At 45.5% G+C, this 26,893-nt stretch overlaps 1 protein-coding gene across 2 annotated transcripts in view; it reads right to left on the bottom strand.

The window, feature by feature from the left end:
• Positions 1–26,893, bottom strand: part of NPLOC4 (NPL4 homolog, ubiquitin recognition factor) — a 57,489-nt gene that overhangs the window by 26,199 nt on the left and 4,397 nt on the right. For both annotated transcript variants that reach the window (XM_036836131.1, XM_036836132.1), the window contains 9 exons: positions 19,790–19,902; positions 14,909–15,085; positions 12,695–12,743; positions 11,871–11,965; positions 9,567–9,690; positions 7,342–7,521; positions 4,101–4,187; positions 1,768–1,839; positions 1,220–1,346 (listed from right to left, as the gene is read on the bottom strand). In XM_036836131.1, coding sequence (XP_036692026.1) covers positions 1,220–1,346; positions 1,768–1,839; positions 4,101–4,187; positions 7,342–7,521; positions 9,567–9,690; positions 11,871–11,965; positions 12,695–12,743; positions 14,909–15,085; positions 19,790–19,902 — 1,024 coding nt within the window. The remainder of the gene's footprint in view (positions 1–1,219; positions 1,347–1,767; positions 1,840–4,100; positions 4,188–7,341; positions 7,522–9,566; positions 9,691–11,870; positions 11,966–12,694; positions 12,744–14,908; positions 15,086–19,789; positions 19,903–26,893) is intronic.

Genomic DNA, 26,893 nt, shown 5'->3' on the forward strand with positions numbered 1-26,893 from the left:
CCCCATCTGCCCCCGTGGAAGGACTCTATGCTACAGAATTACTGCTTCTGCAAATCCCAGTCCAAACTCCCATCCACTTCCTTAAGCATCTGACCCCATTAATTTATGCTAACATGTGAACAATGCAGCCATGGCCTCTCATGCCCCCAAAGTACATTCATTTCAAAAAGGTGCTGGTCACTCTAAATGGATCTCAAATCAAATGGATCTTAAAAATTCAGACAGTATGAAAGATGTTTCCCTTCCCATGGCAGTGGTAACAGGCTCAGCTGGGATTAATAAGGCATCTAGTTACTTACATGCTTGGGCTGTTTGTAAACTGGTATTTTGAACTAGAGGAAGCACGGTTACCATGAACAAACTGGATTATCATCTCTGTGATGGTAGAACCCAAGTCTTCACAGGATAGAGGTTAGTGTTTACTTTAAAAAACTGACCAAAGAGATTGTTTTTATTAGTTGGTTCTCCAAGTTTCAAATTCCTACTTCTTTTAAATCATATTGTCTTATGCCTGGCTTTTCTCTAGGACAGCATCTCAAGTATGTTATAAAAGATTTGGTGGCACTTTTTTACAGGCCACAGTCTTTTATTATTATATATTCATGCTGTACATAACATGTAGTATGATGTGCACAACACCTCACACACACACACTCATCACTCCCAAAAAAAGCTTTATGGAAATGGTTTCTTAAAATGACACTCCCACTCATAAATAAAAAAGTAACAGGAAAAGTAAATCACTCTTCTCCTGGACAGCTAGACAGAGTCATCCTTGGTTACTGGAAAGGGGCAAAGATAGCCCAGAACTCAGATCCAGAACCAAGTGAACTTGGACTGAGGCCAAGAGAATGGACTAGAGGAGGGCTACACTGAGGCCGCAATTCTAGTAGTTTTGTGTGATGCTGAGTAGTTCAAGATTTTTGCCGCAAACCAAAAAAGAATAATCTTATGTCTCACAGGCCCATTAAGAAAATCTATTGTAGGGACTTCCCTGGCGGTCCAGTGGTTAAGACTCCACAATTCCACTGCAGGAGGCATGGGTTCGATCCCTGGTCAGGGAACTAAGATCCCACATGCCGCGCGGTGCAGCCAAAAAAAAAAGAAGGAAAGAAAGAAAATCTATTGTAACTAAGTTAAGAATGCAAAGCTACTGAAAGAGGAACAAAATATATTAACAAGGTAGTAATATTTACAATATAAATGCTCCCATTTATACCTGTAGCCACTGCAGTAACAAACTTGGATCCAAAATGTCCATCTGGAGAGAGTCGACATATGTTGGGATGCTTATTTTGAAAGTCTCCTGCAGTGATACATTCTTCTGAACTCAGGAAATAGGTGTCCTAAGAAAAGAGAACCAGCATACCAAGTTTTATAGCATCATGTCAAAATATGCTTCTATTTCTTCTTTAGAAAATATTAAGAACTAAACTATGACACGTCACAAACTACGGTGAAGCAAGTACCTATAATTCCTGACTGTTACCAACTCCTCACAGAAAAACACGTGTATAACCAGTAACGCCAGAAGCACAGGCAATCCACCTCATGGGCTGACCTCCAAAAAGCAGTGGTTTATAAAGGTAAAGTCTCTCTGATCTCCGAGACAGAATGAACAGACCCAGCCTTAATTTATCAAGAACACTGTGTTGAAAATAACGTGGTCTAAAAGCCAGGGTGAGCTGGGCAGAGACACTGGAGAGTGCAGCCCAGAGCTGGTCCATAACAAGCTCTGGCCAAGCGAGCATCCCTGCCCCATCTCACCTTATTTCGACTATATCGAACTGTACCCTTTCGGGTATCTTCCGAGACAAGGTCTGTAAATATCCAGCCAACCTGCGTAAAAGAGAAGAATACCTTCTGAGTCTCTCCCTGAAACAGGTGATGAATGTCTTCTAGCTTCTGCCCAGAGAGGAGACTCCTGGAAGCCAGTTCTTTCTTTCTAGGTGAGTCAGCTCCTCAGCTAAGCCACCGTCCACACCAGGGCTCTCAAACTCTACTCGGCTGACACTGGCCGTCCTCCCCCTGGTGCTGCCGGGTGGAGATGAGGGCAAACGAGCACATCTCATTTATTTGTTAGAAAAAGTCTTCGGGCTTCCCTGGTGGCGCAGTGGTTGGGAGTCTGCCTGCCAGTGCGGGGGGCGCGGGTTCGAGCCCTGGTCTGGGAGGATTCCACATGCCGCGGAGCAGCTGGGCCCGTGAGCCACAATTACTGAGCCTGCGCGTCTGGAGCCTGTGCTCCGCAACGAGAGAGGCCGCGATAGTGAGAGGCCCGCGCACCGCGATGAAGAGTGGCCCCCGCTTTCCACAGCTGGAGAAAGCCCTGGCACAGAAACGAAGACCCAACACAGCCATAAATAAAATAAATAAATAAAATTAAAAAAAAAAAAAAAAGAAAAAGTCTTCTCAGCACCACCTCTGTGCCCTGCACTATGCTAGGTGCAGGGGACCTCTGGGTGGATAAAATTAACAGAACGTCAGTGAAAAGGGAATTTACACTCCAAAGAGGAAGACAGATAACGAGCAAGCAAATAAAGACAATGCCACTTCAGATGCTAGGGCTTTCTCCGTAAGACAGGAAAACATACTCCCCAGAGAATGCACGTAAAATAAAAAAGAATGATAGAACAGAGACTTCGCACAGCTGCTCCTCTGAGCTCCGGTGTGGGGCTAAGGGAAGCATCTGAGGGTACAGGGATCTGAAACGCCAGTCCCAGGGCTTGGGGCAGGGTCGGCCTCCCTGGCACATCCTGCTACAGCAACAGTGCCTGTCTGTGTGCTCTGTGATCCCTGGCCTTCCTGTGCCCACGAACCTCACAGCTGATTACCATTCCTGAACCAGAACCTGGCTGGGAGGTCTAAGAGCGGGGCTGGAATCCAGGCACACACCTACTGTCCTTCGGAGAAGTGACCTGCTGCTTGTGACCCTCTCTAGCACAACCCTGACATGAAACTCTTCAATTCCATCTCCTGCAGACACGACCAGGCAAATCTGGAGACTTTCATTTTCTTTAAAAATGCCCAAAACCCCCCGAGGAGGATGGCAATGGAGAAAATGAGCCTTAAAAGGATAAATGTAACTCAGCAGTAAATAAAGCAGAACCAAAATCAAGCTAAATTAGGGCTAAGGAACCAGTGTTTGGAGAAAGGCATTTAAGTAACTTCAAGATCTTCTAATTATGACTATCATGACCAAACGTTTATAACAAACATAGGTAAAAAAAATTACACTGATTTTTCTTTTGAACAAGAGAAACTTCCAGAATTTAAACCAAAATATGCCCCTAAATCATGATGCTGACTCCCTGTTAGAAACAACAAGACTTTTTTGTTCTTAAAACGATACAGTGACTTTGTTCCATAGCATTCCTGGGTTATAAGGCACATTTCCAGTCTTCCCTGTTTATCTGTAGGGAGTTTATTTCTCATTGTCTAAATTGATTAGGAAATAAAGGATAAAACTTACATAGCTATTAAGAGTGAATTCCTAAGATGTGTTCAAATTCACAGTTCAACATTATCTATAAAACGCCATCTTTATAGTTCCTGGGAACTTAACCAAAGATGTGAGATAAACCAGATAATCAGACTCAAAAAGAAAATTCTCCTCTGTCTTCTAACTGCCCAGGAAAACTAAGAAGGCTTACACGCTCAGATGCCTCAAGTAAAAACAGGAGGTTCAATGAGGATTGAAGAGGGACCACCAGAAGCTCCAAGTGTGGGGGACAGAAAACGATGAGCGCAAACAGACGCGCGAAGGGAGAGCTCACACCTAGGAGGATGTGCCCTAAGAGCCTGGAGTCAAGGTCCCCTCTGGCAGGAAGTAGGGGTCTTGCTCCTGCTGCTTCTTTCCTCCCCCACTTTGAGGCAATCCTTAAGAAGTATGTCTGGCGGATTTAAATATAACAGTCCCTGCACTGGGATCCTTTTTTGGGTGCCTAATAAACACAAGCGAGGTTTCAAAATGTGCCAGGCCTGCACCTGACCTTGTGCAGTTGGGAGTTCAGTCCCAAACCAGGCCTGGCCATACCACCCACCTAGACGTCCCCAACACAGAGCCGGGGCCCCCCCTCAAGGCCAACAGAATACTTCAGTACCTTCCTCAGGCCAAGTTTGGCAGCAATTTCATCAACCACCTCAGCCTTTGGGTCTTCAAGAAGCTCCAAGCTATTCTGTGTACCAATCTGTGGGGGTATTAAAGAGAGAAGATGGATTTAGAGGAGGGGTTCAGAAAAGCAGCACAGCAGCTCTGTTCCATTTCTGGCTCAGGTGTCACAAAGGAGCACCGGTCTCCCCCTTGCCAAAGAGGAGAGTTAAGGCAGCAGGAAAAGCTCAACCAGATAACACAGGCCAAGCCCTCCAGGCTCTTCCCTTCTAGGGCTGTGCTTTGCTTTTAATCAAGATTCAGAGCACATGAAGAGGCGATATTCAGGCTGGTTCAAGTTAGCAGCTCCGCATGAAACATGTGGTTGTTTAGGACTAGGGAAGGCTCTCTACACCTTAAGGTTCCTTCGTTGGGGATAGAAGTTAGTTTCAAAACTCTCTTGGATAAATAGTTTTCACTCCAAATAGGCTTGGCTAGATTAGGTAAGATTAGAGCTGTAAGGTAACATTCGTTCCCAGAAAACAGCCTTGGAAAATTCGTATGCAGCTCCTGCAGGGACAGTGCTTAGCTTCACAGGCAAGGCAGAGTGAGAGAGGACAACAGATACACACACCCTAAGCCAAGGATAGGGCACCTGAAATAGGTAACCTGCTGACTGGTGGGCAGAGCCCTCAGCTTGGGGCAGTGGCGGGGGGCTTGGGCTGGCTCACATGCAACCTACACCGGCCACAGGATCCCACTTCCTGCAGTGGACAAAGCTTGCTGAAATCTTTAATCTGCACTGAAATGCAGCTCATAACGCTAAGCATCGTACCGAGCAGAAGACCTGGCTATAGAATATGAAAGTGAAGGTAATTCCAAATTGAGCTATACTAATTGGGTATATCCTTGTAAATTAGTCAAATCCTGGCAAAACAACAAAAGAACTTTATGTTGCTGGGTATGACCCATATGGAGATCATTAATACCTCCAGAGCACAGGTCAAAGCACAAACTCAGAACAAACCTAAGGATTTTGTTTCATGACATGTGGCAGCATGAGCTTCAACTTCTAATGAGCTGGAGGTTATTAGAGGTCAAGTGTTTCAACCTCCAAGATCCCCAATTTGGGAGCTCTGATGATGTTGTTAGTAGTCTGGACACCAGAGGCTTCTGTTCCAATTTTTGTTCAATCATACTCTTAACAGAACTGTTGAAATGCTTCATGAAAGGACCCTCCTCAAAACTGAATTGGAACGTCTTGTGCTTCCAAAAGCAGCTCCCGCTGACAGAGCACACTCAGTGCCCAAAGGGTCAGACAAGCAGAGTCTCTGGGTGAGCATCTACTGCCATCTCATGTCTCCCTGGAAGTGAACCATCACCAAAGGCCTGGTCAAACATTTCATCTGTAGCTCTCAGTAAATAATGAGAATATCCAAGGGAGTAGACAACACACAATCTGTATAAATACAGCCAGGGAGGAAACGGCATCTGTGCAGGAGCCACACACCTGCACAACAACCAGTGGCCACAAGGCCTGCAGTTTCAGACCCTGGTTTATTTAAAAAGTAGACCAGTCACGGTGAGATCTCCAGAACACGGCACAGGTGACACACTTGTGTATGGCGTGGTGCCCACCCAGAGACAAAGGAGGGGATACTGTGAAATATCTGTGTATCTGCTTATACTAAAAAAATCAAACTTTAGAGATCTAAGCCAAAAACTGCTTAAAGTGGGGGCTACCTGTAGGAGAGGGAGGAAATTAGATGAAGGGGAAGACGTTGTTTGTGGCTCTCACTTTGCAAATGTGCAAATTTTTTTTACTTTTCCAACATTTTTTTAAATAAAAAATTTCAGACATACAGCAAAGGTTAAAGAATTTACAGTGAACAATGATATCCCACCACCTAATTCAGCCACTAACATTTACTATGTTCCATTCAGCCCTCTGGCCATGCCTCAGTGCACCATGTTTTTGTGTTTATACATCACACAGTCACCTGCAGGCACAAGACCCTCCCCCAACTACCTCAGCACATCATGAACCAGGATGCAATACGGTTCCAATCTTCACTTTTGTAGTAAACTTATATACAATAAAACAAAATAAATATTTTATATAATATATACTATACAACCATATAAACATTTTACATAATTGTACAAATTAAAAAATATATACGGGCTTCCCTGGTGGCACAGTGGTTAAGAATCCACCCGCCAATGCAGGGGACACAGGTTCGAGCCCTGGTCCGGGAAGATCCCACATGCCACGGAGCAACTAAGCCTGTGTGCCACAACTACTTAGCCTGCGCTCTAGAGCCCACGAGCCACAACTACTGAGCCCACACGCCACAACTATTGAAGCCCGCACGCCTAGAGCCCATGCTCCGCAACAAGAGAGGCCACCGCAGTGAGAAGCCCACGCATCGCAACAAGGGCAGCCCCCGCTCACTGCAACTAGAGAAAGCCAGCGGGCAGCAACGAAGACCCATCGCAGCCAAAAATAAATAAATAAATAAATAAATAAATCTATTTTTAAAATAAATAAATAAAAAATATATACATAAAACCAATCCTTAAATACTGAAAATAAAACAAATGAACATAAATGTGTAACTCATTGGTGACATAATCATACAGGGAAGATCTTCCAAGTGACTTTAAAACACAGTAACCAACTGCTGGTCCCTAGTGGGATATACCCTAGGGGCCCTCCCCTCCCACCAAAACAATCTTCAACTGTTTTCAGTCCTACACTGGTGGTAATTTTGATATTGTTATTAAGACAGTTACCTGTGTGGCATAAGCTAAAGAACTTGAGTAATTTTGTGACTCTAATTCCATAAATCCTGGGACAGCTGATTGTAGGCATGGACAGAGGAGATACAGAAGCAGAAGAGAGAGGGCAACTGTATGACACTTTTGGGGGAACTGACAAAAGTTGAATAAGACGGCAGATTAGATAAAAATATTGTATCAAAGTTCAATTTACTTAAGTTGCTCAATGTACTTGTTATATGAGAATGTGTCCTTATTCTTTGGAAATATACACTGAAATATTTAGGGGCCATGATCTTACTCTCCAATAATTCAGAAAATAAATACTGTGTGTGTGTGTGTATAGAGAAAGAGATAGACTGGGCAAATGATACAGTAAGAGAAGCAGCATGCAACGTGAAAAGGGCTCCCATACAGCCTTCAAAACAAAGCAATACAGAGACCCGTAGACTGCAAATCCTGTTCACATCTACCTGAGGAGGTTCATAAATCGCAGCCACTTCAGCCCTGATACCAAGAGGAATGTCTTTGTGCTCTGTGTACCGTCCATACAAGTACCCGAAGTGCTGGTTCCCTGTCTTCCTCCAGAAGTCAAGGAAGCGGTCAGCAACTGTATGATTCTCAAACATGATGTTGTCCACATGTCTGTATTTCTGTAGAGTTAACAACAATGGGCTAAATTAAAACACTCCATCAAAAATAAATAAGTTACTATTTTATCACAAACCGTTCACAAGTATCTTTTACCTAGCTTTTTAAAACACACACACACAGACACACACACACACACACACACACACACACTTTAAGAATGTACTCTCGGGGCTTCCCTGACGGCACAGTGGTTAAGAATCCGCCTGCCAATGCAGGGGACATGGCTTCGAGCCCTGGTCAGGGAAGGTCCCACATGCCGCGGACCAACTTAAGCCCGTGCACCACAACTATTGAAGCCCACGTGCCTAGAGCCCGTGCTCCACAACAAGAGAAGCCACCGCAAGGAGAAGCCCGCGCACCTCAATGAAGAGTAGCCCCCACTCTCTGCAACGAGAGAAAGCCTGCACACAGCAATGAAGACCCAACACAGCCAATCAATCAATCAATCAATCCATCAATAGATAGATAGATAAATAAATAAATAAATAGAATGTACTCTCGGGACTTCCTTGGCGGTCCAGTGGTTAAGACTCTGCGCTCCCAATGCAGTGGGCACAGGTTCGATCCCTGGTTGGAGAACTAAGATCCTGCATGCCACACGGGGCAGCCAAAATAAGAAAAAAAGAATGTGCTATGCCCTTAAGACCACTTCAGGTTCTAGTGGGTGGGAGGGGTAGGGGTGGGACTCTCATTAAATTAATTCAAATTAATCTTACTGGGATTTTGCCTAAAATGCAGGTTTTCACAATCTCTAGGTCAAAAAAACAGTTTTCAAAAAGAAATTAAGACAGAAAGAAAGAGAGAAGGGGAATTCCCTGGCGGTCCAGCAGTTAAGACTCCGCGCTTCCACTGCAGGGAGCGAGGGTTCGATCCTAGTTGGGGAACTGAGATCCTGCATGCCGCACAGCGCGGCCAAAAAAAATAAAAACAAAATTTTTTTTAAAATGGAGGGGAGTTCCCTGATGGTGCAGTGGTTAAGAATCCACCTGCCAATGCAGGGGACAGGGGTTCAATCTCTGGTCCGGGAAGATCCCACATGCCACGGAGCAACTAAGCCCGTGCGCCACAACTACTGAGCCCGCGCAGCCTAGAGCCCAAGGACCACAACTACTGAAGCCCACGTGCTGCAACTACTGAAGCCCGCGTGCTGCAACTACTGAAGCCCGCGTGCTGCAACTACTGAAGCCCGCGTGCCTAGAGCCCGTGCTCTGCAACAAGAGAAGCCACCGCAATGAGAAGCCCACATACGGCAACGAAGAGTAGCCCCCACTTGCCGCAACTAGAGAAAGCCCGTGCACAGCAACGAAGACCCAATGCAGACAAAATAAACAGGAAGGAAGGAAGGAAGGAAGGGAGGGAGGGAGGAAGGAAGGGAGGAAGGAAGGAAGGAAGGAAGGAAGAGAATGAGAGGGAGGGAGGGATGGAGGGAAGGAGAGAAAGAAAGGGAAGAAAGGTTCTCAAACAGTTAAGGAGGCGTGGAATTCTAAGGAGCTAAGAAACACGGGCTGGCAGCGGCAGGGGAAAGATGAGGAGGGCTATTCTTGGAGGGCTGGACAATAAGAGTGGAAAAAGCCAGAACAACTGCACACAGTTTTCCCTGATTCTTTTTTCACTCCTTCCTGAGCCCAGCTCCCTTCTTAACCTGGCCTGGACAGATGATGCCCTGAGCTGGTCCCAGGGCAGTTCTGTTCAACTACCAACTTCCAGAGCCACAGTTTCTTAAAAGGTAAAGTCACAACCACTGAGCATTTTAAACAGTCACCAAGAAAATTCTGCCTCCACACAAGCCAACAAAACAGAAAACTGAAGGCTCCCCTCTATGCTTGAAAGAGCTAGAGATCTTACAAATAATGTCCTCAGTGTATGATTTCCATAAAAGGGTCAATCAATCAGCCCCAAAATACCCAAGACTCTGCCCCATGTAACTCACACTGCTACCGGCAGCTCCTTTCCAAGGAGGGGCTTTTCCAGACATTTTCACTCCTCAGTCATGAACACAAATCTACTGCTTTCTGCGTCTAGATGGATACAGCGAACATCTCACCTGTCTATTCAGCGTGATGGCACTTGGCTGGCACTTAGTACAGATGCCATTAGGCCACGGAAGGTGTCCCTCACACCCTGATTTAATCTTGCAACTGATGTTCTCCAGGGCAACAAATTTCCCCCTGAAAAAGAAAAGGCAACTTAATTAATTAAACATTACAATGGTGAAAAGTGTAGCAGGAAGCTGGAAATAAAATGTCAGGTATCTCACACTTCCTGAAGGGAGTTCTCAGGAGCTAAGCACGTGGTATCCACAGCAGGGAAAATGTGCTAAAACTTATTCTAATGGAGTTGTAGCTTCTGTCCTGTACACCAGACTGTACAGGAATACAGAACTATTTTCCGATAAAAACAGTTTTAATTTTCACTATCACTAACATCTATTTTTTTTTTTACTTTTTTTTTTTTAATTGGACTATAGTTGCTTTACAATGTTGTGTTAGTTTCTGCTGTACAATGAAGTCAATGTGTGTATATGTATGTATACATATATATGTATACATATATATACCACACATATATGTATATGTATACCTATATCCCCTCCCTCTTGGACCTCCCTCCCACACCCCCATTCCACCCATCTAGGTCATCACAGAGAACTGAGCTGAGCTCCCTGTGCTATACGGCAGGTTCCCACTAGCTATCTATTTTACACGTGGTAGTGTATTTATGTCAAAACTAATCTCCCAATTTGTCCCACACTCCCCGTCCCCCCGTGTCCACATGTCTGTTCTCTACGTCTACGTCTCTATTCCTGCCCTGCAAATAGGTTCATCTGTACCATGTTTCTAGATTCCACATATATGCGTTAATATATGATATTTGTTTTTCTCTTTCTGGCTTACTTCACTCTGTATGACACTCTAAGGTCCATCCACATCTCTACAAATGACCCAATTCCGTTCCTTTCTATGGCTGAGTAATATTCCATTGTATATATGTACCACATAAGATTTTCAAGAGTACTGCTAAATATCTAGATCTAACCTATGCCACTGACAGAAAATGAAGTTCTTTTTAAGTTCCATCAATTTATCAGAAACATTTATGAGTCTAGTACTTAGACTTCTGTATAAAATTCTTATTCATAGAAAAAACCTGATTAGGATACATAACAAAGATATCTTCACTCTGCTTTTGGTCAGTGAGGATGTCCTGGGCCCCACTGTGGACTTTGGGTGAGTCTGCACAAGTGACTTCACCCTCTGCCACTTTCCCATTCACAAATGGTCCAGTGATCAGTCCTGTCCTCACAAGCCAGCAGCATGCTGGAACGATGGCACCTGGGAAGCAATGATTGCCACCTAGGCTGCATGTTAACAACAGCAACAAGTGAGCCCTTGACCTAGACTGACAAAAGGCAGACAGGTCCCAGCACACTCATGCTCTGGTCAAGACAGCTCCAGAGCTTACCCCACAGATGGGCAAAAATGGGCTTCTGGTGGGATTTTTTTTTTTCCTGGTCTAACTTGTTTTAAAAGTCATTTTAGGATGTCAGTGGGTTGTCAGAGAAAAACTACGAGCAGACCAACATGACATTCTTCACAAAACGTTGCTGACTCGGGTTCAGCCACCGTCTCCTCTCCCTGCACAGATAGGAATCATAAAATCACAGTAAGAAGTCTGTTACTTTCTGGTGAGGTGAGCATATCAACAGAAGGGGGTTGCACAGGCAAGTACCTGACATAGTTTAAAAGAAATCAAACTGCTCTCAGCTTGCCACTGTCACAGTGTGCTCTCTAAGAGCCAAGGGACAGCTGCCCCCATTGCCCAACCCCACCCACACTGCCCGTGTGGCCAAGCCTGCAGACAGCAATGCTGAGGCACCACAGGCCAAGCCATGGACAGCGCCACTGCCTCAGCCCCACTACAGCTGTGAAATTGAGCTGATAAAGAGGCAGCCTCCAGGGCAAAGGGCAGACTCCACAGACACAGGACTGGCCACCATCACGCCTTATCTCATCCAGGTTCAGAAACAACTAAGTTGCCAGGGTACTGCATACCCGAGGGAAGGTCAGCGGGGTGCCCCCAGACCTCCACAGCCTGGCCTCTGCCCGCTTGGCCTCTGCCCATGCTCTGGGCACTGTGGATTACAGCAGGCACCAGAGTCTCCCCCCACTTGTTTCTCTTTTAGAATCAGGACAAGATTCACGAATACAAACACTTCATGCCCAGACTTTGATCTTTACTTTTCTCACTCATATGCCCAGGGGCTTTAAGCAACACGTGCCAGAGACAGAAAATGAACTCTGCGCCCCAAAGCCACATGGGTGCCGCCCCCTGCATTCAGGCTGCTTACTTGTCGGCCCCTCCGGTCAGCTTCCGGATGTAGGCGTGGAAGGACATGTGCTTCACGGGAGGCTCCAGGTGATTTAGGTAGTCCTCGTCGAAAGGCTGCCAAAACACACAGTCAACACAGTCATGCACTTGCCGCTGGGGTGGCGGTCTCGGTCGCAGCCTCCACCCACCAAGCCCCGAGGCGGGTGGGCAGGCAGTGAGGGAGAACTGGCGATGGGTCCTCACTATCGTTCTAAGTCAAAACCAAGTTCTTCTCTGTGTACCAGTTATCTTTTCAAGATTGAAATGAATCTCTATTAAACACAAAATGCTCTAAGTCAAATAAATATCAGGTAAATTTTGCACACACACACAAAAAAAAGCCACACGATGAAGCAAGAGGAGCCTCATGAAGAAAACCAGATTGGCCTTCCTGCCGTAAATTCAGTGTTAACCAGTCACCAGTCGGCACTATCGTGGTAACTCTCAACCTCACCACGACAAATCAGTAGAGGAGACGTGAGATTCAGGGTAGAGTAAATCAAAACGATGAGCACGAAAACCGCCAGGCCCGGCTTTGTGTCAGGTTTTAAAAGGACTGTCCAGGGAGCCCAGTGTAAACGCTGCCCTTTATCACAGCAATACCCATGCCCCAGCCGTTCATAATCCACCCAGAAGGTCACTCCCATAAATAAAGGCTCGTCCTCTCAGTGTAGCCTGCACTAGTGGGAATACGAGGCCCAGGGCAATAAATAGGTTAAGTTCCTTGAACCACTCCGACCCAGCCCAGGGACTTAGGGGAAGTGTCAAGACGGCTCTGGGAACTCACTCTACTCGGACTCTCACCTCTAGAGGAACGCAGTGCACGCACTTCCCCAGAGGCCCATGTCGGCACCTAGAGCACAGGGAAGAGAAACGCACGGCGTCAGCATGCTGCTCTTCTGCTGCTGCCTCCCTGCATGTTGATACTTAAAAGGCACATCATACCTAATAAAGTACTTCCCCATCCACATAAGACTATCTGAAATGGTATGTGGTGAACAATTTTTTTTTTTTTTAAAGGGAACGCTATTTATTTATTTTGGCTGTGTTGGGTCTTCATTTCTGTGCAAGGGCTTCCTCTAGTTGCGGCGAGCGGGGGCCACTCTTCATCGCGGTGCGCGGGCCTCTCACTGTCGTGGCCTCTCTTGTTGCGGAGCACAGGCTCCAGACGCGCAGGCTCAGTAGTTGTGGCTCATGGGTCTAGTTGCTCCGCGGCATGTGGGATCTTCCCAGACCAGGGCTCGAACCCGTGTCCCCTGCATTGACAGGCAGATTCTCAACCACTGCGCCACCAGGGAAGCCCCAAGTGAACAGTTTTTAATGGTTTAATATTTTGGTGTGTATTAGAAAATACCGACCAGCGCACCAAACCTGTGATTTCATGGCTATTAACTGATTTCATGGATATTAACACAAACTAAAAGCAAAAGTGAATGGATTTAAAGTCAATTTAAATAAAAATGTTTGGTAAAGACTAAGAAAGTTGGTACATGGACATGGCAAAAACCCTGAGAATGGTACATAAATAGCTAAAGTGTGGAAAACACCCACTTCATGCATATTTTGGAAAAAAGCAGGAGAAGAACGCTGGGCTCTGTGGGTTTCAGTCTGCACACAGTAGGACGGTGGAGATGCGTTCGGGCGCCAACAGGCTCAGTCACAGCACTGTCCACATGGGGTCGGAACTCCTAGGTGCGTCGCATTCTATATCTCAGAGCAGAAAGGGCCTGAGTCTCCCAACAGGCAGACTCTTGCAGGTGATGCATGCACAGGCACATGCACACTCAAAAAGATTCCTCATGAGGCCTCACAAACACGGATCGGGGTAGGAGCGGCACTGGGTCCCTGGGAGGAACACAAATGGGGGCAGAGAGCCAGTTGATGGCCACGGCCACAGAGTGGCTCCACGCCAACTGCAGCTCAGCACCATCTGGGGCCCTTTGATCTGAGACATACAAGTCACTAACGCAGCACGTGGAATCCCAATATCTCAATGTCTTGCTTACAGGGTGATGCAGTTACAAAGACTCCACTGAAGAGACAATCTTCGCTCAGACAATTTTACATCATTGAGTGTGAACTCAGATGTTTCTAAATAGTCTCCTTAAAAAGAACTGCAAAAAATCTAAAATAAACAAATGTACACAAGCATAAGCATTTTATACAATCCTTGGTGAAAAGTGAATATTCAAAGAAGGAGCAGCACCTTCAGCAAATGAAGTGTTCCCTAGAAGAACGGAAAGAGTGTACTGAATATGGAAGGTTGAGATTCCTCCACTAAAATTAAATGAGACAATGTGAACAAGGACCTACACCAGCAGGTGCCCAGGTACCACCCCCTCCACCCTGTCACACTTGCTAAAGCCCACTCTGCACATGCATTCAGGTGTCTCAGGGGCACACCACAGTGAGGACTTCTTAGAACTCTTAGTTCTCAACACTTAGAAAATTTTAAACTACATGTGGGGCTTCCCTGGTGGCGCAGTGGTTAAGAACCCGCCTGCCAGTGCAAGGGACACAGGTTCGAGCCCTGGTCCGGGATGCCACGAAGCAACTAAGCCCTGACGCCACAACTACTGAACCTGTGCTCTAGAGCCCGCGAGCCACAACTACTGAGCCCGCATGCCACAATTACTGAAGCCCGTGCACCTAGAGCCTGTGCTCCGCAACAAGAGAGGCCACCGCAGTGAGAAGCCTGCGCACGGCAACAAAGAGGAGCCCCCGCTCGTCACAACTAGAGAAAGCCCACATGCAGCAACGAAGACCCAACGCAGCCAAAAGTAAAAATTGATTAATTAATTTTAAAAAAAGACAATCACAGTGTATTTTAAAAAATAATAATAATAAAGTACACGTGGAGCATACTTTGAGATTCAAACAATGAGAAAAAGCTCACAGAGTAACTTGAAGTGAGATGTAATCTGAAAATAGATGGTCTAACTCAAAACTTACATTTCTTTATCAGGACACGTTACAGACATTTCACTTCACTGACACTGTGGCCCCGCAGGCACTTACAGCTGTGGGTCACGGCTCCTGTAGATCTTCCCGTCCTGCCTGCTGAGGTACTGGTCGATCTCATCTTCCACCACGCTGGGAGCACCAGAGGCCTTTAACCCCAGTGGAGCCGATGTCTCCATCTCAGACGACGGTCCAGCAAGGCTCGAGGGAAACAGGAACAACAAATCTCCATGCCTGTTCAAATGACATATGTTAAGTAGAGGCCGCCTTCCTTTCTTCACAGCCTGCGCTGCACAGAAGATCAACTCAGGTGTGAGAACCTCTGACACCTGCAAACAGCAACATCAACCACCCTGCAGGCCTAAACAATGAGGCTTCCCATTTTAAGAGACCAGAGTTCTCTTTTCCCACCTCCCCTATGCCTCTTCCCCTTATGAAGGTCAGCAGCAGGCTCTCTGGACTGTAACATAACTTCCCTACAACCACACTGCGCAATCTATGCTGCACATGCATACACGCACCTGATTCCACAAAGAAGACACAAAATCACAGCTGACACTGGAGCTGCATGGCCCCCTCCCTCCTCCTTCTCTGCTTAGCTCCCACTTGCCCTCATTCGTTCCTTGGCCTTCTCTTCAGCTGCCCCCCATTTACTTGCTTGGGACATATCCTTCCACTGCTTTCTCTACATTCACAAATACATGTGTACATAACACACGTCACTGATATACAAACCTGAGATGATAAGAGACACACTTTCTGCATTTGCTGTTCTCTCATAATCCCTCCAAACATGGTCTACGTCTGATCAGCGTTCCGCAGTGAAGTTGCCTCACAATACGCTTTCCTGCTCCCTGCATGACGGACATGGCTCCCTGTGGGACCTGCCACCAAGGGCCCCACTGCGGAAACGCCCAGAGACAGGCAGCCGCACGGTCTCCCAGCCGTAGGGCGGATTTCCGGGAGAGGGCCCGTTAGACTTCAGGAGTTTTGTTTGTTCCTAAAGCCGCTGACGTACTGCTTTCCACAAAGGCTGCCATGATTCACAGTGCAAAGGACAATATTTGGTTTTCGATCATTTTCAACGTGAACGGCGTCCTTCCACCGTCAGACCCGCCGCTGACTTCGCCAGAGCCTGACTGCCACCCCGCAGGTATGGGTGAACAAGTCCCCACCCGGGAGCGCTGCGGGTCCCGAGACACTCAGCGTGTTCAACACCAGTCCAGGAGGAAAAGCTGTAGCACCACCACCAGGCAAGTATTTCACTGCTCTCAACAAGATGCACACACAGGAAGAAAGACTGAAAGAACTACCTGCAGTCCCCAACCAACAAACGGAGAGAATAGGAGCAGGCGCCACAGCTGGGACGGCAGGAGGCTGGGCTGCAGCTCTTCAACGGGTCTACTCGCCCCTCTTTTCCCTCCCATAATTTAGGGTGATAAAATCACCAACTTGTAATTGAAGATTTGTTTCTAACAGCAAATGAGATATTCCTAAACACCCTCCAGCTTCAGGATACATGGCTCAAATGCTACTCAGTTTTAACAAATATCCTCTAAAATGCGCTGTGGAGCTCTAAAGAAAGGAGTTTCCCCAAGGGTCCAAAAACCCACAGCAGCTCAAATAAGAATAGTGAAGGAACCTCCGGCCAGCCCATTATGGGAACCCTGAGCTTGGCTTATAGCCATTGTCTGGGCCACGAGAGACGAGGCCTTGAGCCTGCCTGCCCAAAGAGAGCTGCTGAACCTGAAACACCACACAAAGCCAGATGTCTAAAGGATGTCTTGACCGCTGGGAAAAACCCACCAGCTGAAAACAGGAACCAAGGAGGAATCCTGTCTGCCTCCATCCACTATGCTGTAGGGGAAAAAGTCACTGCTGAGAAGTCTGTAACCAAAGGCCTGCTCTGCCATGTGTCCGGGGTAGAATCAGGGATGCTTCTTGGTTCAGGAAACCAAAGACAGAAATTAACTCAAGTGCTGGGCCCATGACGCCCCCTTGTGCCGACAGAAGCAAATGGCTTCTCCGTAGAAAAGCCACCAACCCCAGATCTTTCAGGGCCCCCTAAGACCAAGATTGGCCAAATATAAGCTCTCAAAGAAAGGTCACCAAATATACAAGAGAAACAAGCCACCACGAGCAAGAGAGGGCAGACAACAATGAACAGATTTAGACAGCCAAGGACTTCAGGTGTGGAATTCAAGACAAAGAATATAAACTTACGTATAGAATGTTAGCTGGAAACGGAACAAAAAGAGTACAAGCAACAAGAGACTATCCGCAATGACCAGGGGCTCAGAGAGTGGGCGGAGGGGCTGCAGACTCAGCAGCTCTTCCCAAATCCCCCACTTAGGGACAGGCTAGACAACAGCAACAGTGTGACAGGATCCTCACGAACCCTGAATTCACTCGGGGGAGATAGACCCCAGACACCTCAAGACCCGAGAGGGAAGCATCAGGTGTGTGACAGGCCAAGGCAGAGCCACCAGGGAACCCAGCAGTCTTTACTGGAAGCCTGGGGGTCAGTGTGAGAGCACAGCAGGAGCTGGGAAGGAGCCCCTGCGAGCACATGACCTAACAGCCAGGGCTGAAAGGAATCAAACAGAATTAAATAGAAAAAAGTAAAAAATGTAATCACCGAAATAATAGAGAGAATGGGGGAGAGGTAATATTTAGATATAATGTGGACTTTCCTGGTGGTCCAGTGTTTAAGAATCCACCTCCCAATACAGGGGACGCAGGTTCGATCTGTGGTTGGGGAACTAAGATCCCACATGCCGCGGGGCAACTAATAAGCCGACGTGCTCTAGAGCCCGCGCACCGCAACTACTGAGCTTGCGTGCCACAACTAGAGAGAGAAGCCTGTGTGCTGCAATGAAGATCCCCTGTGTCGCAGCTAAGACCTGACACAGCCAAATAAATAAATAAACAAAATATAAAAATAAATAAAATAAAATATCTTTTAAAAAATAAAGAGATAATGGCCAAGAATTTTCTAGACCTAACCTGCAGATACAGGAAACACATTTTACATCAGGTAGCATTAAACCAACCAACCAACCAACTAGGAATCCACACCTGGACAGGTCAAACAGAAACCGCAGGACCCCAAGACAAACAGAAGACCTTAAAAGCAGCCAGAGGGGAAAAAAAGAACCTACAAATGAACAAGAGAATTATAACAGCCAGCTGAACTGCGACAATGGAAGCAGAGGCAGTGGAGCGAAACCCACAAGGAGCTCAGGGTGACCACACTCTTACAGACATGGTCAGATAACTCTCGAGTGGTGACAGGACGAGGTTCTCAAGTTTGGGCTTGTGTTGCTCAACAAGCATCATAACTATCACTGGAAAGACATGCTCTAGGATAATCCAGAAAGACATGCCATCCAGCTGTGACCACACCTCAGGTAGACAGGGTGTTTCATTCTGCAGCCCCCGTTTCTGGCATCCAGTCATCAGAATAGCTTAGACACACAGCTGCCACCCCTGCAGTGCTTGTCACGTGCAGGCACCGGACAACCATGTGGAAGAGGCATCGCCACCCCCTTGCAGACAAGGGTGGTGGGGCCCAGTGAGGTTAGGTGACTTCCCAGGCACACAGCCAGTGAGTGTTGGGTGTGAGTCCAAACCCGAGTAACGCCCATAGGAAGTGATTCTCAAGATGCGAAAACCCTTTGCAAGCTGGGAGGAAAGATGACCCTCACCCACTGGAAACGAACATAAACAGGGAAAGGCTTTACATCATCACAGCAGCAGGCAAAGGGCAGGTGCCGAGCGAGTATTTTTTTTTTTTTTTTTGGTAAATATTTATTTATTTATTTGGTTGTGCCGGGTCTTAGTTGCTGCATGTGGGCTCCTTAGTTGTGTCATGTGAACTCTTAGTTGCAGCATGCATGTGGGATCTAGTTCCCTGGCCAGGGATCGAACCCCGGCCCCCTGCATTGGGAGCACGGAGTCTTAGCCACTGCGCCACCAGGGAAGTCCCCGAGCGAGTATTTTTTGAAGAACAAATAAAGTAATGCTAAAATTGTATTTCTCCCCCCTAGATATACTAGTTGTGAATCTAAAAATGACCACACAAACTGCCAAAATAGCCTATTATTCTGACTGGTAAAAGGCACACAGCCAAGTGCCAGCAAAGCCCAGCCCAACCCTCAGCCAGTGGCTACAGCAGCCAGGCTGCCTGTAGCCCCGATGGGAGAATTCCTTGCCCTCTGTCTGAGGATAAAGATGACTTGAAGCGTTCTGCTCACTGATACGTGAGGTGTGCCCAGGCAGTTCAGACAGGAGTCAGCAAACCTCTTCTGTAAACGGCCAAACAGTAAACATTTTCGGCTTTGCAGACCATACAGTCTCTGTCACAATCACTCAGCCCTGCCCGTGTAGCGTGAAAACACATAAACGAATGAATGTGGCTGTGCTCCCACAAAACTAGAAAAACAGGCAGTGGGCTGCAGGAAGAGGTCTCTGCACCCTAGAAACTCCTTCTGACGTTACCCATCAATTCTAAGGCACTCCAGGGTGTCCTGCCAGCAAGAAATACAGCGTGGGCAACAGGCCACTGTACTGCCAGCACCCCCAACCTACCAAGCAGGTCCCGAGGCAGAATGACGCACAGAGCTACATTCAAGGTCCTTCTCCGCAGTGAAGCAGCTGAGTGTGCAGGTGCACACACAACCCAGGACCATAACTCCTTCTCTGTGACATACATCCCCGAATTCCGCAAGTCAATCAAACCGGCTCAACAGTAACTGCAGATTCAGTGTGGCTGCCAAACACCTGGCAAGAAGCACAGTCACCTGCACTTTGGTCTGCGTTCGGGACCATAATCACAGTAGCATGAGAAGGAAAAAGGAGAGAACTGAGCGGCCTCAGGCGGGTAACTGGTGCCAGCATGCCCTCCCCACTCCCCACCTTCTCCCCTCGGACACTCACTTGATCTTCAGCAGGTTGAGGGATTTGTTAGATGACGCTGTTATTTCTCCAGTCTTGTTTCTATTGATGTAAACTGAGAAGCCGTTATTTTGGAAGCCAAACTCCTTTGCGACCTAAAACAAGACCCAAACAACAGAGATTTAATAAAATATTGAAGTCTCACTACTCTGACCACATATACATCAGACATTACTAGTGAGTTTAGAAACTGCTCCTCATTAACCAAATTTCTCTTGTTATTTTGCTCTCTCGTGAGGAAATTTGAGTCTGGGGCCAAGAGAGGGGTCAGATCTGGAGCTTGACTTTTAGGGTCATCAGAGTAGAGTTAAACAAAGAAGAGACAGGGAATCTTGGCAGAGAAACAGAAATGATAAAATAGAATCAAACAAAAATTCTACAACTGAAAAACACAATAACTGAAATAGAAAATTCACTGGGTGGGCTTATCATCAGAAGGGGGATGACAAAAACAAAGTCAATTAAAGATGGGTTAACAGAAACCAGACAATCTGAAGACAGAGATTTGAAAGAAAAATGAACAGAGTCTTAGGAACCCCTGGAACAATATCAAATGATCCTCAGGAGAAGAGAATAAGGCTAGGACTGAAAAACATTTGAAGAAAGAATGGCCAAAACCCTCAAATTTGATGAAAAACATAAAAGTAACAAATCCAGGAAGTTCAGCAAAACCAAAGTAGGATAAATAAAGAGAAAACTATGCCTGGGCACGTCATCATCATACTGCTAAAATCCAAAGATCAATGGAGACCATAAGACAATGGAACAACATCTTTAAAGTGCTGAGGCAGGAATAAACATCTGTCAACTCAGAATTCTCCATCTGGAGAAAATACCCTTCAAATACAAGGGCAAAATGAAAACGTTCTCAGGTCGACAAGACCCAAGGGCACCTGTTGCCTGTAGCCTCCACCACAATAAATGCCAGAGGATATCCTTCAGGCTGAACAACACCAGACAGAAACTCCGACGCAGAGGACACACGAAGATAAGAACTCCAAATCACACAGTAGGAAACCATCACAGAATTGCCAGGAGAATCCTGACAGAGCAACAACCACAGGTCAGGAACAGGACCAGGGAGGAGCCGCATGTCCCTGAGTCACCCAAAGGCTCACCCCCTCCCCCCATTTTATACCTTGTTCTACCTGCTGCTTTTTACCTATGATTGATTTGCCCTTTAACATGGAATTATTGATAAAACCTAGAATTTATTTACTGTAAGGAAAACAAGAGTTTAAAGATTAACTTTATGTACTAACAGTATTTTCTGTTGACTAAAAAAAATGATTGAAAGTAACTCTAGGGCCTTTCCTGGTGGCGCAGTGGTTAAGAATCCACCTGGCCAATGCAGGGGACACGGGTTCGAGCCCTGGTCCGGGAAGATCCCACATGCTGCGGAACAACTAAGCCTGTGTGCCACAACTACTGGGCCTGCGCTCTAGAGCCTGCGAGCCACAACTACTAAAGCCCGCGCGCCTAGAGCCCGTGCTCCACAACAGGAGAAGCCACCACAATGAGAAGCCCACGCACCACAACAAAGAGTAGCCCCTGCTCACTGCAACAAGAGAAATCCCGTGTGCAGCAATGAAGACCCAACGCAGCCAAAAATAAATAAATTAATTAATTAATTAATTTTTAAAAAGGTAACTCTGAATCACCTTGTCGTTCTGAAATTCTGAAAATGATAACAAGAAATGGCCTTTAAGACTAAGTTAAGACTTTGTATCAAATGTATTACAAGTATTTGATACCATGTGATTTTTTCTCTCCAAGGTAAAAGTGGCATTAATAAATAAAGCACCAGGAAATTAAGACCATGAAATTTGTATTCCCAAGAGCAAAAAAGGTAAAAATAAAGACTAAAAATAATGACTCTTTTTTCTGAAACAGATATAAACTGAAATTAACAAATTGTGGCACTTTATCTATTCTGCAAAACCATTCTGTTTTTCTGTAGACAAAGCACTGCAATTATTGCCAAGAATGAGAAAGAACTCTTGTACCAGGAATGTCGGCTGTGTGAGTTAGCACAGCACTCTTGGGATGTAAGGCAATCTCCAGAGTGGAGCAGGGTGCTACATGGGCAGTCCTATGGGCAGAGGGAACTTCCCTGTGACCACATGACTGAGCTCTGTACTTTATACCAGGACTGAGATTCAGCTGCATTTTCAAATACGATACGAACAACATTACTTCACATATGTTGAATCCCACTTTTGGGAGATGAAGAAATACATGTATTAGGTTTTATATGATGCTCCTGTGAAAATAACTGCTTCTCTGAACTCTGTGAATTCTCTATCTAAAGATAAAGAAATCTAACATAAGGTACCAGGCATTAAAAAAAATCTTAGCAGAGTCTTGTAAGAGCACGATTAAAATCTTAAAAACTTTATTTCACACCTGAGGTAATCTTGATGTGTAACTACTGTAATAAAACCAGAAACATGATATGGAGTAAAATTAATACAAATGTTTATAATTGAAGGTAACAGAAAAGAATACATGGCATGATTCCAGTTATCTTAAGTTCAAAATAGGCAAAACTAAAATTTAGGGTTTAGGAATGCATACTGTGTGGTAAAACACAGAAAAGGGGGGGAGCAACCCCCGTCAAGTCAGGAGAGGGGTGACAGGGTGAGGGAGTAGGAAGGCTGACCTATGGTTGCTGGAGACTGGCACTGCCCCCCACCCAGACCTGGGTATTTGCTTCATCATCAATCATTTTGGCTGTTCATATTTTTCAAGCATTTCTTAGCAAGTATTTTATTTCACAGTTAAAAAAAAAATTTAAGTATTATAAGGGAAAACGTCACTTGCTGTTGAGAGGTCAGTTAAGATAGGACTGAGGGGAATTCCCTGGAGGTCCAGTGGTTAGGACTCAGCACTTTCACTGCCGAGGGCACAGGTTCAATCCCTGGTTGGGGAACTAAGATCCCACAAGCCACACAGTGTGGCCAAAAGAAAAAAAAAAAGATAGAGGTAGGATCTGGGGTGACTCAGTAAGGGCCAATTCAGGGGAGTGACAGCAGCAGAAGCAAACTCTTGGGTCGTGGAGGTGAGGGAAGACGCCGGCGAGCGAGATAGCCAGAAGAACTTGTCCTGGAGGGGTTTATGGTCTGGTGATTCACAGAGAGGGAATTCTTGAGTGAGAAGCATTAGATGGTCTCAAAGGAACCAGTAACTCAAGATTCTATGAGAGATTTTCAATGCAAGCCATCTCATCACACTTGCAAAACCAATTTCCTTAGAGGGCATAATGCCACATATTAAATCAGGATTAAGGCTGTCAAGTATGGGGACAGCAAGCTGGAGCCAACAATGTTCACAGTGGTCAACATACACTTCTCAGGCAAGTCTGTGAGGGCACAGGAAGGCCATTTCAAAGCCCACTTATAGAGCACAAATGCACAAATTATTAATTATTAAAAATCAAGGGGGGCTTCCCTGGTGGCGCAGTGGTTAAGAATCCACCTGCCAATGCAGGAGACATGGGTTCGAGCCCTGGTCCAGTAAGATCCCACATACCGCGGAGTAACCAAGCCCGTGCACCACAACTACTGAGCCTGCGCTCTAGAGCCTGCGAGCCACAACTACTGAGCCCCTGTGCCACAACTACTGAAGCTCGCCCGCCTAGAGCCCGTGCTCCGCAACAAGAGAAGCCACTGCAATAAGAAGCCTGTGCACCGCAACGAAGAGTAGCCCCTGCTCACCGCAGCTAGAGAAAGCCCGTGCACAGCAACAAAGACCCAATGCAGCCAAAAATAAATAAAGAAAAAAAAATTTTTTTTTTTAAATAAAAAAAAAAAAGTCAAGGGACTTCCCCAGCAGTCCAGTGGTTAGGACTTTGCTTTCCAATGCAGGGGGTGCGGGTTTGATCCCTGGTCGGGGGGCTAAGATTCTGCATGCCTCTCAGCCAAAAAACCAAAACATAACACAGAAGCAGTATTGTAACAAATTCAATAAAGACTTTAAGAAAATGGTCCACATCAAAAAAATCTTAAAAAAAAAAATCAGTATGAGTCCACTTATGTGAGATACCTGGAGTCAGATTCATAGAGACAGAAAGTAGAGTGATTACCAAGGGCTGGGGGAGGGGGAGAGGGAGTTAGTGTTTAATGGGGACATAGTTTCAGTTTGGGAAGATGAAAAAGTTCTGGAGATGGACAGTGGTGACGGCTGCACAGCACTGTGAATGTGCTTAACGCTACTGAACTGTACACTTAAACATGGTTTACACAGCAAATTTTATGTTATTTTTCTTACCACAGAAAAAAAAAGACGTAAAACTACATTTATTGACATAGAACTATGTCCATAACCTATTGTCAAGTGAAAAAAAGCAGGATACAAATGATCACAAGGTGAGATTTGAACTTCGCTAGAACGGGTGCATCTTACAGCAAGAGGCTTACAACTCTTGCCTGCAGGGCAGCAGGGCTGACATACGGGTCACTGCCTGGGCTCACGCAAACCTGTCACCCAGTTAGCTAAACAACTGTCACCCCTCAACATTTCTATCAAACAATCCATTTAATGATCAATCAAGGAAGGAACAGGGATCTCAGTTTTTGAGCACTGCTCGTAAGCACTCTAGCACCAGCACCTGCAGAACAGCTGTCGGCAGCTGGCACACCGACCCTCCTGAGAGGGCAGACAGTGACCCCTTCAGCAAGCATGACATTGACAGCTGAGTCAAAAAAAAGGTGCAGGAGGGCTGGACTCTGAATATGAGTTCATAGGGAGAGCCTACCCAATTAATTTCAATTGGATTTTCCTCCTTACAAATACATAATACATGATTAAAATACATTATTTTCCAAATCAGTCTAAAAAAGCACTTTACATATAAAATAAAATGCTACAAGTAGGTGTGACAGCATTTTTTTCTTTCTTAGTGATACATAAATGTTTCTCCTTGGGCTTCCCTGGTGGCGCAGTGGTTTAAAATCCTCCTGCCAATGCAGGTGACACGGGTTTGAGCCCTGGTCCGGGAAGATCCCACATGCCGCGGAGCAACTAAGCCTGTGCGCCACAACTACTGGGCCTGCGCTCTAGAGCCCGCGAGCCACAACTACTGAAGCCCGCGCACCTAGAGCCCGTGCTCCGCAACAAAAGAAGCCACAGCAATGAGAAAACCGTGCACCGCAACGAAGAGTAGCCCCTGCTCGCCGCAACTAGAGAAAGCCCGCGTGCAGCAACGAAAACCCAACAGAGACAAAAATTAATTAATTATTAATTAATTAATTAATTTTTTAAAAAAATAAATAAGTAAATGTTTCTCCTTAAACTCAGTCTTAGATTTGATGAAAATACAGCAGTAGTATAGTACAATCCCATTTTGGTGAAAGTATGTGTACATGCACATGCAGAGAGGTGTGTGTGTGTGTCTGTGTGTCTGCACATGTGTACACATAAAGACGTTACATTAACAGTTATTTCTGGCTAATAAAATCTTGAGTTATTCTTACTTTATACTTTCCTGTATTGTTTTTGAGCCTTTTATAATTAACCCATATTATTTGTATAATCAGAGAAAACAACTTTCACTTGAGGGGAAACATTACTTCAGAGTAATAAATGTGTTTATTTTTGAGTATTCCCAAGAAAATTTCTCCTAAACAATGACTACCGTGTTGATGATGACTTCAGCAATTAATCAGTCAACACTAAACTGTACCTCCCTGACTCCACCCACATCCAATGACAGCTATTGTGTCTATATTCCCTATGCAAGACAACAATTAACTACCAGAGGAAACACCAGGATTTTAGGAATACTTCTGAGGCAAATAAAAGTCAGAACTACAATCCTGAATTTTTAGGTTTCTCTGAAATCATCTGAATTTAACCTGTCCAACAACTCTACATTTGATGCCAAGCACGAAAGTCTCAAGTTAATACCAAAATCATATCTCTACATGAATACTAGATTTTTTTTTTTTTTTTTAGGTTTTTTTTTTTGGGCACACTGCGCAGCATGAGGGATCTCAGTTCCCCAACCAGGGATCAAACCCGTAACCCCTGCAGTGGAAGCACGGAGTCTTCATCACTGGACCACCAGGGAAGTCCCCTGGTTACTACAGATTTAAGTTTAAGAAATTTCCGTATCACAAAGACTCAGAAAAGTAAAGAACAACTGTATGCAGTACTCTTACATCTCATGTTTACCCCCACAACTGTCCAAGCAATAGTTACTTAATACTTAATCTTTGTCTCAGACAATCTCTCAAGAACTCGAGCATTTAGTGTATCTCAGCACCATCTCCAGGAGCGAGCGGACAATGGTCAGCTGTTACTAAAAAAGCAAAGAGTAAGATATTAAAAAGTCCTTAAAGACATAGAGATTCTCTTCTCTGCTGTCTATTGCACCTGATTCTTTTTCCTTTTATTCTTGTAAATATGGTCACTTAAGCAGCACTGTTGGAATCAGGATAGCAACTACCTTTCAGAAGCCAAACTTCCCAGTAAGTGCTGTGGCTTCCCTAACAGAACACAGTGTGATCCTCAGCAAATCTCTTTATTCCCTGGACTTCAGTTTCCACCTTTGTGAAAATAAAAAGATCAGACTACATGACACCTAAGATTCCCTCTGGCTCTAACAGTCTGTGACCTGACAATTTATTTTGCTTATGAACAGTGAAAAATGATATTTTTTATCATTACAAAGGTAACAGCTGCCTGCAACAAATTCAAACAGTAAAGAATGTATAAAGTAGAGGCTGGCAAACTTTTTCTGTAAAGGGCCATACAGTCTGTCACAACTACTCAGCTCTGCTGCTGGAGCTCAAAAGCAGCCAAACAGTGCATAAACCAATGAGTGTGGCTGTGTCCCAATGAAAACAGGCAGCCAGCCACGAGCCATGCTTTGCCTACCTCCGGTACGAAGTGTAAAGCAAAAGCCACTCTCCTTACTTTAGCCTCCCCTCTGGGGTTGCCCCTTTTAGGTCTGGCTTATGCTCTTTCTAACCATATTCTCACACAACAATTTGTGTATGTGGCTTTAACTTTTTTTTTTTTTTTTTTTTTTTTTTTTTTAATTTTATAGCTACTTTATTTATTTATTTATTTATTTATTTTTGG

The sequence above is a fragment of the Balaenoptera musculus genome, chromosome 20 (assembly GCF_009873245.2).
Source record: "Balaenoptera musculus isolate JJ_BM4_2016_0621 chromosome 20, mBalMus1.pri.v3, whole genome shotgun sequence".
Lineage (NCBI taxonomy): Eukaryota > Metazoa > Chordata > Mammalia > Artiodactyla > Balaenopteridae > Balaenoptera > Balaenoptera musculus.